Source organism: Eubalaena glacialis, chromosome X, assembly GCF_028564815.1.
Source record: "Eubalaena glacialis isolate mEubGla1 chromosome X, mEubGla1.1.hap2.+ XY, whole genome shotgun sequence".
NCBI lineage: Eukaryota > Metazoa > Chordata > Mammalia > Artiodactyla > Balaenidae > Eubalaena > Eubalaena glacialis.
In genome coordinates, this window is record NC_083736.1 from 35777117 (window position 1) to 35794917 (window position 17801).

The 17801-nt window shown below is 43.4% G+C and overlaps 1 protein-coding gene across 1 annotated transcript in view; it reads left to right on the forward strand.

The window, feature by feature from the left end:
- Window positions 1–17801, forward strand: part of TSPAN7 (tetraspanin 7) — a 134826-nt gene that overhangs the window by 95224 nt on the left and 21801 nt on the right. The window contains exons 2-3 of the mRNA XM_061177906.1: window positions 13505–13693; window positions 17591–17665. Of these exons, the coding sequence (XP_061033889.1) occupies window positions 13505–13693; window positions 17591–17665 (264 nt within the window). The remainder of the gene's footprint in view (window positions 1–13504; window positions 13694–17590; window positions 17666–17801) is intronic.

Here is a 17801-nt window from a genome sequence, read left to right on the forward strand (position 1 = left end):
TATGGAGTCATTGTTAGGACTAGTTTATCCAGGTTCATTCCCATCCAGTAACTCCCAAGGCCACGGCCACTGTAAGGGAGCTGACTTTAAAGAAGCGATCACCACTCAGGTCCACTGTGCGTCTACTGAGCTCCCACTGTGTGCTCACCCTAGGCACAATGACTGGCTTTCAAATGAAAAATTGGGGCTCATAGTCAGACAAGCGCTGATTCTACTTAAACGGGTGTCAGGACAGAATGTCTGAATGACATGTTGCCTGGGAAAATCAGGCACAGGATGTGGGTGAGGCTTTGGTGGAGACAAAGGAAGTAAAGGACCTTATTTCCTCCCACAAGACCCTTCAAATCTTGATGGACACACAATTAACAATACAGGGCAAGATTAACGCGTGGTCAGCGCAAACTGTCTGTCAACGTGCATCAGTAATAGAGTTGTAGCTCTTGTTTATAAGCTTACCCTGACTTGAACTTCTCTTAAAATATCTTTTCTTATTAGCGTGGAATTTGATCCATCTTTTCAGAGCGCTGATCCAGTCTTAGGTCATCTGAGGAATGGAAGTAAGGGAAGTGGTTTCTGCCCACAGCTCTTCCTTCAGTTGGTCGGCCCCTGTTAAGGAGGCTAAGGCTTGGGGCTCCTGCCACTCATCCGCCTTTGTGTGTGTGAACTGGTCCAGTGGATTTTAAATATGAGTGAGATCAACTTGGGGGTTCCACGGAGGAGGTGTGCCATAGAGGGAATCCCCCAAACATTGAGCTTCTCTCACTTTAGCCACTACAGCCGATCCTGATTTCTAAGTACATAAATCTCCTTGTAAGTGGCTTTGCTGGCCCCATTTCCTAATAGGCGTTCACCTTTATGCCGTCTATTTAAATATCTTGGGTCATCAGTGAAACCAGAGGTGTGAACTACATCCAGACAGTCTTAACGTCTGGTTTGCTCACTTCTTCCTTTTACACGCTCCTGGAGACCGGAAGTCAGAGTAAGACGCTTTCTACCAGTGTAAGTCAAAACCTAAGTCCTGTTTCAAACATTTTCAAGGAGAACTCAACAATACTTACAAATGAAAAGCAATGCCAAGAGGCTCAGGAAAAGCTGCCCTTAAAATTTCTCCCTGATATAATAGAATGTTTCTCAATGTGCTAATAAACATGGAGGGATTTTTTTTTTTTTTAATTCTGGGGCCTTTCTTTAGGGATTTGTTTAAGAGGAAGGAGACCTAAAGTCCAGAATCTTTTAGAATAATATCCAGGAAATGTGAAACTCATTCAGGGCTGCCCATTCTTTCTCATTTCCTAGTGGGATAGTCAGAGGCCCTAATAACATGTTTGGAAATTTCCTGTGACCCTTTGTTGAATAATGGAATTAAGTATAAGGTGGAACTGCTTAGGCTGCATTTGAAGGGGTTGAGTTTTTCAAGTAGTAAAAGGCTATATTTTGATAAAGTGGTCTTTATTATGATTTTAGTAGCTGTGCAGCCCTGATTTTCTGTGATAGGCCTATTTCAGATGTCTCTACCGTGTTCAGACCCAGTTTTTAATTCAGAAAGTACTGTCACCATATTGATCCATTTCCATCACTTCCTGGGCCTCTAGGACATTAGAGATGATTTGGTCTCCAGCCAGCCACCTGCACGAGCCACTCCCCAGCTCGACTCCCCCAGGCTGAGCACAAAGCCCAGCCAGCACTGGCCCCTGGTAAAAGCTATTGACCAGTGTGGTCTGCACCCTAGCTAACAGTTGGGCTTGATCTTGGCCCCTCTGAGGACCTCTGGGCAACTCAAAGAAACATGTAAAACTTTAGCTGGGAAGGACTCCTGTAGACATCACTGGGGTCAGCCCAGTCATTTCACAGATGAAGAACTAAGGCAACATGACTGGTTCAAGATGGTGGAGGCATATTTAAGACATCTGGGAGAAGGAAGCATTGTTTGCTGGACTGACAACATTCCTGCAGCCATTTCGTGTGAAATGATCAGCTGCTTCACTACACAAGTGAAGAAGAGCCTTTGATGAGTCCACAGCCAGAGCTGGAATTCCTGACTTTTCATGTTGCTGTTCAAATCCCTTTTCATATTTCACAAGCATCTCTGATCTGTAAGACAATCTGCACTTCAGACCCTGGCCATATGGTCACTGATAAAATCCAAATAGAACCTAGCATTTGTGACACATCACTCCAGGCTCATCACCTAGCTCCTGGAACTTGAATTCTGTGAATTGGCTATAGGATGAAATGATATTTAAACACAAAATCTCAGCAGGCTTTACTGGGTACATAAATAAAGAGTGCCATGTCTGCTCATGGGCGCACCTGGGGTCAGGGAACTGTGCTGGTGTTTTGTTTCCCTTTGTTTTCTCTTTAGAGGAGAAAAAAATATCTTTCTTCCATGTCTTTTACTTCTTCTATTGGCTGCTACCTTCACAGATGTGTCCACTCTGTTCTGTGTCTCCTCACTGTTCCCGTTTTCCAGCATCGTCCTCCCGCATTGTAGTGACCACCTGCCTCAAGCTCTAGCCCTCATCCTTCCCACTGTTCTCTGCTTCCGCTTCCTGAGACATGGTCCACCCTTGCTGTCACTTCTGGCCTCAGTCCTCGCCTGCAGCTCAGACTTGCTCCCGAACTCCAGTCCCACATCCACAACTGCCTTCTGAACCTGTTACCTCTGTGGCTTTTTCTCGCCTCAAACACAACAGAAAACAGAACCTGGACCAGATGGTCTTTGGGTTTCCTGTTGGTTCTCAAGCTCAGTTTTAAGAAGTCAGCATTTAAGAGCATCTCAATACTCTCTCTTCCTCTTCTCAACTTCCCCAAATCTTTTTAATGATACCACTAACCTCCCCGCCATGGAATGTGTGTCCTCTTCTGCACATATACACATGCACCCACGCACATATAGACATAAAAATGACAGAGCAAAAGGGTTGAATTGGCTAACATACTTGCCTAGAAAAAACAGCGCAAAGCATATGTCTTACTGCTCTTAAGATGACAGTGTCATCTTCATATAAAAAGTAAAGCTTGTTGATATGCCAGTGAGCTTATGTATTTTTAGATGTCTGGGTACAAGTACAATGCATGACCCCCTTTCTCTTTCCCGGCAACCACTTGTCACCTTGGAAAGCTGGCAGAACAGTGGTCTCGAGTCCAGAAATGAGCTGACTTTCCTATTCCCACTGCTGACAGTTTGTCAGTCACAGGGAGGATCTAATAAACTTCCTGGTGCTTATTTGCCCAATGGCACATCTATAAATATATTTCAGAGGGAATAAGCATGTCAAGTTTGAAATTCAGATTTGTTCTATCAGAATGTCGTTGCTGGAGGAAGCACTGGAAATCAGGTTTTTCCACCTCCTGATCTTACTGAAGGGGGAACTGAAGCCCAGAAAGGTTAGGTGATCTGCCCAAAGTCACACAGCTTATTAATGACAAAACTACAACTGAAACGCTGGTATTCTAGCCCCCAGCCCAGCGCTCTTCCATTCACCTGCCTTTTAAATATGCTGAATCCCTTTCCGCCACTCATCTGGAGTTCTCAAGCCCACTGAAAAACCCCAATAAATCCTGGTTCTTAGTCTATTTTAAAACATTAAGCATTTACACAAACAATTCATAATAAAATCTTAAGTTGTAAATATGACAGATTCACACTGTTACTTCTTCAAGTTTAAAGAGAAGACCATGAGATTATGGAAGCTGCTGATTTCTCTGCCTTCTGGTTGCTTTATCCATCTCTCTAAAATCAGGTCAGAACACTGCAAAGACTGGCTCTCCCCTGCCGTCATCTCAGCACACACGCTCATGTAAGAATGAGCTGAAAGCATAGTCTGTCGGCTGCTTTTCCTCTTAGAATCTAACTTCCAAGGGCCTGTATTTTAATTATTGATGATGTGCATAGAGTTTCTGTGTCGGGCATTTTTTCCTGAGTTATAGAATCATCTGGAATGGGGGAAGAACGTTTCTCAATATCTCAGTGTAGTTGCTGAGAGTGAATTAACCTGTAAACCTCTAGGATAATTGAATTGTAGCTTTCACCTAAAATGGCTGTCCAGCTGAGATTTCTGCCTACAGTTTTTTCTGCATGTTCCTTTCAGCTGGTTTTAGATCCTGTGTTTTCTATCTCATATAGCTTGATCAAGGGATCAATCCAAGAAGAAGATATAACAATTATAAATATATATGCACCCAACATAGGAGCACCTCAGTACATAAGGCAGATGCTAACAGCTATAAAAGAGGAAATCAACAGTAACACAATCATAGTGGGGGACTTTAACACCTCACTTACACCAATGGACAGATCATCCAGACAGAAAATTAATAAGGAAACATAAGCTTTAAATGACACAATAGACCAGATAGATTTAATTGATATTTATAGGACATTGCATCCGAAAACAGCAGATTACACTTGCGTCTCAAGTGCACACAGAACATTGTCCAGGATAGATCACATTTTGGGTCACAAATCAAGCCTCAGTAAATTTAAGAAAATTGAAATCATATTCTGACCACCACGCTATGAGATTAGAAATAAATTACAGGGAAAAAAAACCGTAAAAAACACAAACACGTGGAGGCCAAACAATACGTTACTAAATAACCAAGAGATCATTGAAGAAATCAAAGAGGAAATCAAAAAATACCTAGAGACAAGTGACAACGAAAACATGACGATCCAAAACCTATGGGATGCAGCAAAAGCAGTTCTAAGAGGGAAGTTTATAGCAATAAAATCCTACCACAAGAAATAAGAAAAATCTCAAATAAACAATCTAACCTTACACCTAAAGGAACTAGAGAAAGAAGAACAAACAAAACCCAAAGTTCGTAGAAGGAAAGAAATAGTAAAGATCAGAGCAGAAATAAATGAAATAGAAACAAAGAAAACAGTAGCAAAGATCAATAAAACTAAAAGCTGGTTCTTTGAGTAGATAAACAAAATTGATAAACCTTTATCTAGACTTAATCAAGAAAAAGAAGAAGAGCACTCAAATCAAAAAATTAGAAATGAAAATGGAGAAGTTACAATGGACACCACAGAAATACAAAGCATCATAAGAGACTACTACAAGCAACTCTGTGCCAATAAAGTGGACAACCTGGAAGAAATGGACAAATTCTTTGAAAGGTATAACCTTCCAAGACTGACCCAGGAAGAAATAGAAAATATGAACAGACCAATCACAAGTAATGAAATTGAAACTGTGATTAAAAATCTTCCAACAAACAAAAGTCCAGGACCAGAGGGCTTCACAGGTGAATTCTATCAAGCATTTAGAGAAGAGCTAACGCCCATCCTTCTCAAACTCTTCCAAAAAATTGCAGAGGAAGGAACACTCCCAAACTCATTCTATGAGGCCACCATCACCCTGGTACCAAAACCAGACAAAGATACTACAAAAAAAGAAAATTACAGACCAGTATCACTGATGAATATAGATGCAAAAATCCTCAACAAAATACTAGCAAGCAGAATCCAACAACTCATTAAAAGGTCATACACCATGATCAAGTGGGATTTATCCCAGGGATGCAAGGATTCTTCAATATACGCAAATCAATCAATGTGATACACCATATTAACAAATTGAAGAATAAAAACCATATGATCATCTCAGTAGATGCAGAAAAAGCTTTTGACAAAATTCAACACCTATGTATGATAAAAACTCTACAGAAAGTGAGCATAGAGGGAACCTACCTCAACATAATAAAGGCCATATACGACAAACCCACAGCAAACATCATTCTCAATGGTGCAAAACTGAAAGCATTTCCTCTAAGATCAGGCACAAGAAAGACAAGGATGTCCACTGTCGCCACTATTATTCAACATAGTTTTGAAAGTCCTAGCCATGGCAATCAGAGAAGAAAAAGAAATAAATGGAACACAAATTGGAACAGAAGAAGTGAAACTATCACTGCTTGCAGAGGACATGATACTATATATAGAGAATCCTAAAGATGCCACCAGAAAACTACTAGAGCTAATCAATGAATTTGGTAAAGCTGCAGGATACAAAATTAATACACAGAAATCTCTTGTATTCTTATACACTAACAACGAAAGATCAGAAAGAGAAATTAAGGAAACCATCCCATTCACCATTGCAACCAAAAGAATAAAATACCTAGTAATAAACCTACCTAAGGAGGTAAAAACCTGTACTCGGAAAACTATAAGACACTGATGAAAGAAATCAAAGGTGACACAAACAGATGGAGAGATATACCATGTTCTTGGATTGGAAGAATCAATATTATGAAAATGACTATACTCCCCAAAACAATCTACAGATTCAATGCAATCCCTATCAAATTACCAATGGCATTGTTTACAGAACTAGAGCAAAAAATCTTAAAATTTGTATGGAGACACAAAAGACCCCGAATAGACAAAGCCATCTTGAGGGAAAAAAACGGAGCTGGAGGAATCAGGCTCCCTGACTTCAAACTATATTACAAAGCTACAGTAATCACAAAAACAGAAATATAGATCAATGGACCAGGACAGAAAGCCCAGAAATAAACCCACGCACCTATGGTCAACTAATCTATGACAAAGGAGGCAAGGATACACAATGGAGAAAAGACAGTCTCTTCAATACATTGTGCTGGGAAAACTGGACAGCTACATGTAAAAGAATGAAATTAGAACACTCCCTAACACCATACACAAAAATAAACTCAAAATGGATTAAAGACCTAAATGTAACACTGGACACTATAAAACTCTTAGAGGAAAACATAGGAAGAACACTCTTTGACATAAATCACAGCAAGATCCTTTTTGACCCACCTGCTAGAGAAATGGAAATAAAAACAAAAATAAACAAATGGGACCTAATGAAACTTAAAAGGTTTTGCACAGCAAAGGAAACCATAAACAAGACAAAAAGACAACCCTCAGAATGGGAGAACATATTTGCAAAGGAAGCAACTGACAAAGGATTAATCTCCAAAATTTACAAGCAGCTCATGCAGCTCAATATCAAAAAAACAAACAACCCAATCCAAAAATGGGCAGAAGACCTAAATAGACATTTCTCCAAAGAAGATATACAGATTGCCAACAAACACATGAAAGGATGCTCAACATCACTAATCATTAGAGAAATGCAAATCAAAACTACAATGAGGTATCACCTCACACCGGTCAGAATGGCCATCATCAAAAAATCTACAAAGAATAAATGCTGGAGAGGGTGTGGAGAAAAGGGAAGCCTCTTGCACTGTTGGTGGGAATTTAAAGTGATACAGCCACTATGGAGAACAGTATGGAGGTTCCTTAAAAAACTAAAAATAGAACTACCATACGACCCAGCAATCCCACTACTGGGCATACACCCTGAGAAAACCATAATTCAAAAAGAGTCATGTACCACAATGTTCATTGCAGCTCTATTTACAATAGCCAGGACATGGGAGCAACCTAAGTGTCCATCGACAGATGAATGGATAAAGGAGATATGGCACATATATACAATGGAATATTACTCAGCCATTAAAAAGGAACAAAATTGGGTCATTTGTTGAGTCTGTCATACGGAGTGAAGTAAGTCAGAAAGAGAAAAACAAATATCGTATATTAACGCATATATGTGGAATCTAGAAAAATGGTACAGATGAACCGGTTTGCGGGGCAGAAATAGAGACACAGGTGTAGAGAACAAATGTATGGACACCAAGGGGGGAAAGCGGCGGGGGGGTGGTGGTGGTGGTGGGATGAATTGGGCGATTGGGATTGACATGTATACACTGATGTGTATAAAATGGATAATAAGAACCTGCTGTATAAAAAAATAATAAAATTAGATTTTAAGAAAAGGCTACAAATGAACTTATCTACAAAAGAGAAATAGAGTTACAGGTGTAGCAAACAAACTTATGGTTATGGGGGCGGGGTAAGGGGTAGGGGAGTTGTATAAATTGGGAGATGGGGATTGACACATACACACTAGTATATAGAAAATAGATATCTAATAAGGTCCTACTGTATGGCACAGGGAACTCTACTCATACTCTGTAATGGCCTATATGGGAAAAGAATCTTAAAAAGGAGTGGCTATATGTATATGTATAAGTGATTCACTTTGCTGTACACCTGAAACTAACACAACATTGTAAATCAACTATACCCCAATAAAAATTTTATAAATAAATAAACAAAGGAACAAGAAAACGCCTCTGGGCGTGTGAGAAGGACGGAAGTGCTATATCCCTGGCTCCTCTCCGAGGATCAGGAAGCTGTAAGGACAGGAGGGAGACTTCCCAGCATTTGTGGTGCTGACCTGGCAGGGGCAAGGAGACTCATTTCTCTTTGCTACCTGCTCCTCCTGTATCTACTTCAGGATGAACATAAACCTCAGTCTCTTCCAGAGCATTTCAGACACACTTTGGTACAGTGGCAACCCCACCTGTAGTTTTCTTTCAGTGTAATTTTCAAGTAATGTGAACAATCACACTAAACCTTTTCTAGCTCTGATTCTAGTTTTTTCAGCCTCCTCACCAAGCCTAAATTAGTAGTAGCCAGAGGTACTCTGCTCTCCATATATTTCGAGCTGTGTTGCAAGCATGCAGAAAATGTCAAGCCACCATGAGATGCTGGGAGTTAAAAGAGACCAAGATACTTAGCCTGGCTGCTGCTGGTGGGCGCCAGGCCTGCCCTCCTGGCTTGTGGTTGAGGTGGGAGCCTGTAAGGTGGCAGGGTCTTCACCAGGCCACTTGCGTGGTTTATCTACGGGCTCTGATCTGTCCCCTCCTTGGCCACACTGTTGGCTGCTTGCTAACTGGTTCTTCTGAGAAGGAAGCAAAACTTCCATGAGAAAGCCAAAATCGGTGACACACTGCTTGATTTCGGAATTTGAGGTCTCTGAAGATCTGAGATGCAAAATTGCTTTGGCGAGCTCTGAACCCCACTCATTCATCGCACCCCAGAGCAGAAGAGAGAGGTCAAGAGAACCTGTCCTTTACTTTGCACTCTGTGGGGGCTCATCAAGGCACATGTAGGGGTGAGTGTTGCTGTGTGTGTTAACAGGAACCAAGAAAAAAAATCCTGCAGACCACAATGACTTTTGTCTTTGGCTTGTCTTTGTATGTTTCTTATCCTTGGTAGGAAGCATTATTATAGTGGGAAAAATGTGAATAAGTACTTGTTTATTGTGTTTTGTGGCTCTTTAGCCCTTTGCTTGTAGTTTTTTTCCTCCAACTGCCTGGCAATTTCTTCCAAGACTCACCCCAAGTCCACCACCAGTACCACCACGAAATATGGCTTTCCTCACTTCAGGGTGCACTGTGGCCCAACCTTTTCCTCCCTTCTGTTTATTTTCTTCTTCTTTCTCCTTAGCACTGTTATTTCCCCCAGATTATGATGCCTGCTCAGATGGGCATTCTACCATTTCCTCAGAGATGTCCAGAGGGTATAGCAGGTGGATGGCTAACATGAAACTTCTCCCCCTTTAACTCTACAATCAGGTGCTGGTTCATTCATGCAGCAGACATGTACTGGGCATTGACTGTACACAAAGCCCAGAGCTCCTGCTTTTGAGGGGCTCGCGGTCCTGGACGTGCATGGGAGGGGGATGGGGCGCAGCATGATGATGGCATATTTCCAAGTAAGTTCTGTTTAAGGAGGCTGGGAGGAGGGCGTCCAGGGTACCCTAAGAGTTTAGGATGTAGACAGGTAGTGATAGGAAGGGTAAGGGTTCTAGGTCAGAGGATCATCACGAGCAAAGGTTGAGAAGCAGTAAAGTACAGGAAGCACACAGAGGACAACTCCGTTTTCCTGGAAGTACATAGAGTTGACAAAGACTAGTGAGGAAGATGAGGCTAAGGAGGTGGGTCTGGGCTGTGCAGAAGGACTTGCCTCTGTGGAGTTCAGGCTTCCAAACACAGAGCTGGCCCATTGGGAATGTTTGAGTAGAAGAAGAGCAACACTGGAGAAGGACTTTCCTCTCTGGCTGGTTTTTAGATTCCTGGCACACAGGTGCTGGAAGGGGCTGGTCTATCCCAGTCTCTACCTCATTCAGAGGAGGAGTTCCTTAGAGGATGTCTGAGTTGGTCAAGGTCAAAACATTGGGTGGCTTTTTTCCCAAGCAATATGGTGCCCACAAAGTTGTGTTTGTTTGCACCCACTGGCAATCTTTAAGAGGCACCCTTGGAGGTCTGCAAAAATAGTCTTTTTGCAAAAAAAAAACCCAAGAATATTTGTGTAATTTACATTATATGAACATTCTAACAAGTTGACATCATAGGCTTTGTACTTTCCATGAGGAGAGGTTTTATACACAAAGCAATGACTGCATTTGCAGAAATTATTTTTTGAAAGAAAAGGAATAAAAATGTTAATATTGTTTGCCTTAAAAGCAGGATTTGTGTTAACTTTGACATACTGCATATAATCTTTGTTAGGGTAGTAAGTGAACTTCATGAAATCACTGGTGACAGAAATATAATATCAGACTCATACTTGGTGAGTAATAGACACTTTCATTAAAGCCATTGTGTTCCAATAATGACTGACAATAGTAGAGTATAGAATGCAGCTACTCAGTGTATGTCCGAAAGGTTACTGAATCTTTGGGGGCAATCATATGAAATTGCAGGTGTCTGGATGATACATATTCAGCCTAAACAGTGAGTAGTTTCACTAAATTTTTTGGTTTTGTTCAGTACACTTACATTGTAATATTTACAGCTTTAGGCAGTTAATGCCAGAGAGGGAAGTAGGGGAGAAAGACTCTGTTTGGTTTCGTGTTAAGTTACCTCTCAGTATTTACCTGATGGAGAAGTTTTGTAAGTATTTGGCATGTGAAAGACCCTGTCTTATAAAATAGAGGTCTAAGACCCAGAGGAATGAAATGTATTTGTCAATGAATATTAAGCATTTACTCTGTGCCCGGCACTGTGCTAAGCGTTGAGTAATAAAAGATAGCTCAAGCGCTGTCCTTTCTACCTAATGTTCACTGCATTCTTACCCTAGTGAGTAGAGAGTTGAATCTTAAATTTTGATTTTAGTGGAGGAAAAGCATTTTGTTTCCATTTGGAGGAGTATGGCAGAGGTGTTCAAGGAAGGTACTTTCTTTAGCAACCACCAGGTGTCAGTACAGGACTTGGAACTCTTGGCAACAAATGCATTCTTGGTTTTCCTAACTCACTAAGGCCATGCCCATTTTGACTTTTCAAAGGCGGTAGACCTCCACTGGGCCACTTTCTCCCAAATATTAGTGTCAAACACTTTCTCCTCAAGATTGCATCACATTCCTTCACCTTTGCCTTGTAAAAGTAGCACAAGTTCCTCGACCTTTTTCTACTTTAAAGCTTTTAATTCTGTCTTTCACGGTGATGGTTCTCCAAAGTAGGGAGGCTATCGGGATGGGGGTAGGGGAGTTTCACGAAGCTCTTGTTGCCTCCACTGATCCCATCCCCCAAACCGGTGGAGCCCACTCTCGGCTGATATGGGGAAAGGTGGAGGGTCTGTTCTTATTCCTGCACAGAGAAACAATCTGATGGTGGAGCTTGATGGCTCCAAACTGCAGAAGGAAGTGTACAGAGAGAAGCTCCTAGGCATCTCCATTGGCCCAGCCATTTGCTTCCTCGTGTAGTGGTATGTGTTCACGTACGGACATTAAGGAACAGTGTGTTTGTTGACTGACAGGGGAAACCTTGGAGAGGCGGGTATTGATTTGTGTCATACAGGTTTTCACCAGTTTCTCATCTTGCCTCCTCATTTTTTTTTTTTTACATATATATAAATAAATAAATCATTTTCTTACATTCTCTTCCATTATTGGTTATTACAAGATAATTGAATATAGTTCCCTGTGTTATACAGTAGGTCCTGGTTGTTTATTTTATATATAGTGGTGTGTATTTGTTAATCCCAAACTCCTAATTTATCCCCCATTTTCCCCTTTGGTATCATAAGTTTGCTTTCTATATCTGTCAGTCTGTTTCTGTTTTGTAAATAAGTTCATTTGTGTCATCTTTAGATTCCACATATAAGTGATATCATATGATATTTGTCTTTCTTTGTCTGACTTACTTCACTCAGTATGATCATCTCTAGGTCCATCCATGTTGCTGCAAATGGCATTATTTTGTTCTTTTTTATTTGCCTCCTCACTCGAATGGGCAGGCTGCACAGGGAGCTGAGGCATTTGGTGTGGGGCATCGGGGGATAGGGTGGGAGAAACTGGGGAAGGGCTTCCTTGGACATCCAAGCTTTTTTCGAGCCTCATAAGATGTCAGAAGTGGTGGCAGCTGGAGGGATGTCAGTTCGAATGAGCTGCTCAGCTGTTGGTAAACTGAGGGAGAGACGGGCTGGGGAGCTAAAGACACAAAGTCAGCCACTGGCTTCAGCAGCTAAGGCTCCTGGGGTGTGTGGCCTGCAGGGGATGGAGAGTCAGGCATGGCGCGCGGCCCCAAGTCTATGCCCTGAAGTAAGGGCCCGAGTGATGCAAGGCTCTGTGGTTCAGACACACTGTGGGGATTTCCTTCGGGCCGATCAGCGTGACTTGACAAATCGTAGTACAGCTAATTCCGGGCACTATTCAGATTCTTCTGTTGTTTTATAGTGAATAAAATATTGTAAATAAGGCAGCACATCAATAGGGATTCAAAAATAGTTTCAGTATTTTGCTTTTGTAGAGATTTTCGTCATGATAGTCAAAGAAGATCACCTTGTTCTTGAAAACATCACGTAGGATATCCTTAAAATATTCCATATACCCACATGCCATTGAAGAGGGCGGCTGACGTTCTTACTGGAGTCATGCCCAGCTCTGCGTTGAGCAGCAGCTCCCAGACCAGATCCGGAAAGGCTCTCAGACCTGTATTAGGATGTACTTACTTACTTACTTACTTACTTATTTATGGCTGTGTTGGGTCTTCGTTGCTGCGCGTGGGCTTTCTCTAGTTGTGGCAAGCGGGGGCTACTCCTCGTTGCGGTCTGCGGGCTTCTCGTTACGGTGGCTTCTCTTGTTGCGGAGCATGGGCTCTAGGCGCGCAGGCTTCGGTAGTTGTGGCACACGGGCTCAGTAGTTATGGCTCGTGGGGTCTAGAGTGCAGGCTCAGTAGTTGTGGCGCACGGGCTTAGTTGCCCTGCGGCATGTGGGATCTTCCCGGACCAGGGCTCGAACCCGTGTCCCCTGCATTGGTAGGAGGATTCTTAACCACTGCGCCACCAGGCAAGTCCCTAGGATGTACTTTTTAAGCAGCTTTTTTTTTTTAAGTTATTTAGTGTTGGCTTGACTTACAGTTGATATGGTACCTGAATATGGGATTGTGTAAGGGACAGATCTAGTTGTCCAAAATCAAAGTGTCATTATTGTGTGGTGGCTTTAGTTCATGGGCTCTGGCCTCTCCCACTGCTTCAGGGAATCCTACAGCAAGTGCCTGCTTGCTCGCGGAAACTGGAGTCTTCAGATTCCGGCCACATTGCTCTGTGTTGATTCTCACCTCTCTCAGCAGCAGTCTCACACTTCTCACTCCTGCTTCTTTTCAGATCACTGGGGTGATCCTGCTGGCCGTTGGAGTCTGGGGCAAACTCACTCTGGGCACCTATATTTCCCTTATTGCCGAGAACTCCACAAATGCTCCCTATGTGCTCATCGGAACTGGCACCACTATTGTCGTGTTTGGCCTGTTTGGATGCTTTGCCACATGCCGTGGTAGCCCATGGATGCTGAAACTGGTGAGTAGGTCACAATATAATACTGCTTTCTGATTCTGTTTTGTAAAAATATAAATCACGTGAAAGCAAAGTGGCCCTTCTTGAAGCCACAGATGAGTCCTTAATAGTCATTGACTCTAATTTTAGTCCAGGCTTTTACCTAACCCACCCTTTAATCCCCTAGAGGGAGAAACAACCCCAGATACAGCCTGACACACAAAAAATCCCATCCTGGTCTCTCAAGGTAGATGATGACAAAGCAGTAGCCAGCGGTTCTAATAAGCCATTTATAGCCTCGTGGCAAGATGCCCTGTTCCAGTTTTGAATTCTGTCTTAGAAATCTCTTCAAGCATGTGATGTGCAGCCTTGGTGGGTGAGGCAGCACCCCGAACATAAGCAGCCTTTCTTGTCCAAGTTCCCAGTGGAGAAATACTTTTCTGCGTCCTTGAGCTGGGCTGTGCTGGGACGCACGGGCACGCTCTCCTCTACGCCTGCACAGCCTGGCTCCGTGCAGTGGGAGTTGAGCTAAGCCAGAGCTTCCCCACTCAACAGAGGGTTGCTGTGGGGCCAAGGACCAGTGCTGGGTACCTTTACTCTAATAGGACAGACACAGCAGTGATGTTTCCCAAAGAGAAAGGATAGGCTGTTGAAAGGCTGCTGCTGCAAGTCTTAACTTTCTGGTAGACCAGTTGCCTAATTCTCTAGTCTCTTGCCCATGCTTTTCATTAATAAGAGTTTATGTGGAAGCCTTTCACAGATAAAAGGCAGCAAGGGCCTCTCCTCAAAAGAAAATTTTGTTTAAAAGGATTTCTTTCAGACGTCTTGTTCTCTGAAAGGGGAGAGTGGAGATTCCCTCGGTGCTGGGTGGCCCGTCCTTTCTTGTTTAGCCCTAGATTGTAGTAACCCATAATACCATCTAGTGACAGATACGGGTATGAGGGTGATTCACTCCAAAGGAAGCACCTTCCAAATGGGCACTGGTCAGTCTCTTTGTTGGCAACCTGGTGGAGGTCGTGCTTGATTTGGCCATTTTCTGTCCTGAAGACCATACGGGAAGCTGATACCCTGGCCACAGCTAATCCTTCCAGGTTGGTGGAAAAGCCGTAGTGAGACCATATGGAGGCACTTCTGCTGCTGTCACCTCCACTAGCACTGTGAGTCTACCTTCTAGTACTTCTTATAGGCGCTAGTGTTTCCTTTGGTCTAGTGTTGTAGTTTTCAACTTTGATCTGTGCCTGAGTCACCTGGGCAGCTTTTTAAAAACACCTCTGCCAGAGGCCAACCCCCAGCCAATGGAACCAGAAGCTATGGCGGTCAGGATCTGGCTTCACATTTTCTGAAAGCTCTCCAGGGGTGCTATTGCACAGCTAGTGCTGAGACCCTCTTCTTCAGTACAGTGAGTAGCAAGGGAAGAATTAACTCCAGAGGCATGGAAAACAAAGACTGCTAAAAATCCATCTGTCCAAACAAGAAGGGAGGAGGCCTGGAGACCTGACTGACCCTGATGCTAACTGGCTTAAGTCTTGAGGGGCAAGGATGTAACCTTTTTGGGCCTTTGTCCCCATTTATGAAAGAACAGTATTGGACTAACCCACCAAGGTTTCTTCCAGCCCAAAGACTATGACTGAAGCAGGCAGAAGTGGGCATGCAACAATGGAACAGTCATCTCTGGCTTCTTCTGAAGGTTTCATACCATGCTGCCATTTTCTCCTGACACTTGTGAGCTTACTAGCAAGTGACCCTTTTGGCGAGTAGAGAAGTTTGGGGGGCTTGGTGTTGGTTTTGGTCTTCTAAAAGCTATCATTTAGTTCCTTTTACCCGCTCGATGTTGTCCTGTGTGCATACTCCATTTTATTTATTCCTCACCACCGCCATAAAATTCAGGTTGTGTTTTCATGTTATGTGATAAAGACTTGGAGGTGAAATACCTTGTCCAAGTTCACACAACTAATGTGCAGAGAGCTGGGATGGGAAACCAGATAGGTTTCTTTCTAAAGCCAGGACTATTTCTACTACAGTATTTTCATTTGGAGAAAACTCGAACCCTGCCACCTGGATTTAATACAGGCTCTCCCCAGCAGGCCTTCTGGAGGAGCAGCAGCTCTCCTCTGGAAGCTTCCAGAAGCAGAGAGCCTCCCAGGGACGTGAAACTGCTGATCTAGCTGAACAGAGCAGAAGTCACTTGATTAGCTGTCCATCTAAAATTTTACAGTCCTCATTTAACCTCATTAATTGCAAAACAATTGAAAATAACTATTTTCACTTTATGGAGGCCCAGAACCGTGGCCTCTTTCCTAAGAGCTATGCCACAGAGTCAAAAGTTCTTTCTCCCACCTGCCTCCTGATGGTTACTTTCTCACAGGACTTTCTGGTGGAGTCTAGGCCTGGGGTGAGAGTCTCCCTAGAGTAAATTGTGCTTCTAATTGCATTTTGTACCAAGTTGAGAGAGAGAAGTCGTGTACATGGTGCCTTCTATTCATAACTGTGTGTTTGATACTTTAGTGTCTGTGCTTTCAGTGTGCGGAGAGACTTTTATTAATATTTTGAACGAAACCAGCATTTTAAGGCAGTATTTCCTCCTTTGAATGTATGTGCCCCTGGCTGAGAAAAATAATTTATGATCCCATGCACACATATATACTTTACAAGACATATGTACACTTTACAAGTAAGCAGTATGGCCACGTGCAGCGTACTCAAATTCCAGGGCATCACCAAGGGCCATTCCCGACATTCGGGAGCGTTGTATTTCATTTTGAGATGAGAAGAAGCAGATTCTAAGACGTATGCCTCGTAGGAGAGGAATCAATTCTCTTTCCTTTTATCTGCTTTTCAGTCACAAAAATGGAAACCCTTAATGTCTCAAAAGTACCATATAATATCCCTGAACTTAGGCACTTGCACGCACGTGCGCGCGCACACACACACACACACACACACACACACACACAGTCGACTTGGAAAGTACAGGAAGCATGAAATGTGTAAGAAGCACTGGGGGTTTTAGATGCTTGCGAACATTGTTCGTCAGCAGCGGAGCTGATTTGCTTTTGAAAAGGCTGTCAACTCCGCAGAACAAGAGAGGTAAGCGACCCACTGCTGCGGGTGCCGCATTCAGGCCTAGTGAGGAAGGGTATCACGTTGGCCTGTGCACATCCGGGCCGCTCTGTCAGAATGCGAGGGATACAACTCCAAAGGAAGGGGGTTTGGAGCCACTTCATAGGAGATGTGCTTAAGGAAACAGGAGGGGTTGCCCCAACTGAGAGAAGCAGCCGGGTCCCTCCATGGCTGTATTCACACGGACGAAGGGCCGTGGCGTGGAAGAGAGGTCAGTCTGGTTCTGGCGTCTCCTGAAAGCAGATCCAACACCAGTAAGTGGAATCTACAAGTAGGCAGACTGTGGCCAAGCGGAAGAAGCCTTTCTAGCAATCGGAACAGTTTAAAACCCGAATGAGCTGCAAGGGATGGGCGGCTGGAGGGAGTGGTCTCAGCTTGCAGACGCCAGGTGACCCTGGTGAGGAAGGTGGTCTAAAGGACTCACAGACAGGGTGGAACTGTGTCCTGTGCCCTCCAGAGTTCTTTCTACCTCGAGGAGCCTAACATTAAGAATAGTGGATACTTAGCTGTAAAAAGCCCTTCCAGATTTCTCCTGGTTGAGCTGAGCTGACAGGCATGATGCCGGTCCCTGGATGCGCTGTCCTCAGCCCGTGTGCCCCCAAATGCTTACGCATGTTTAACAGACACATGCTTCTATGGAGGCTCGTATGGGAACATCTGGAGAAGAGGATTTTTCCACTTTTCCTTCTAGGGAATATGACGACTTGTCTAATTCCCCCTGACAAGAAGGGACCTAGCCCAAAGAAGCACTCTTCTTCCCCCCGCCATATCTGACTGTGCCCTTGTCCACTTGCTTTGCAGTATGCCATGTTTCTGTCTCTGGTGTTCCTGGCTGAACTCGTGGCTGGCATTTCCGGGTTTGTGTTTCGTCACGAGGTGAGTATACACCAAGTGGAGAACTCAGTTCAAGGGTCTTTGGGAGGAGGATTTTTGAAACGTCTTGGAATGTGTAAGGGACGCAGAGAAGCTAGCTGGCATCTCCAGTGGTATTTGCTAGTTTCCAAATGCCATG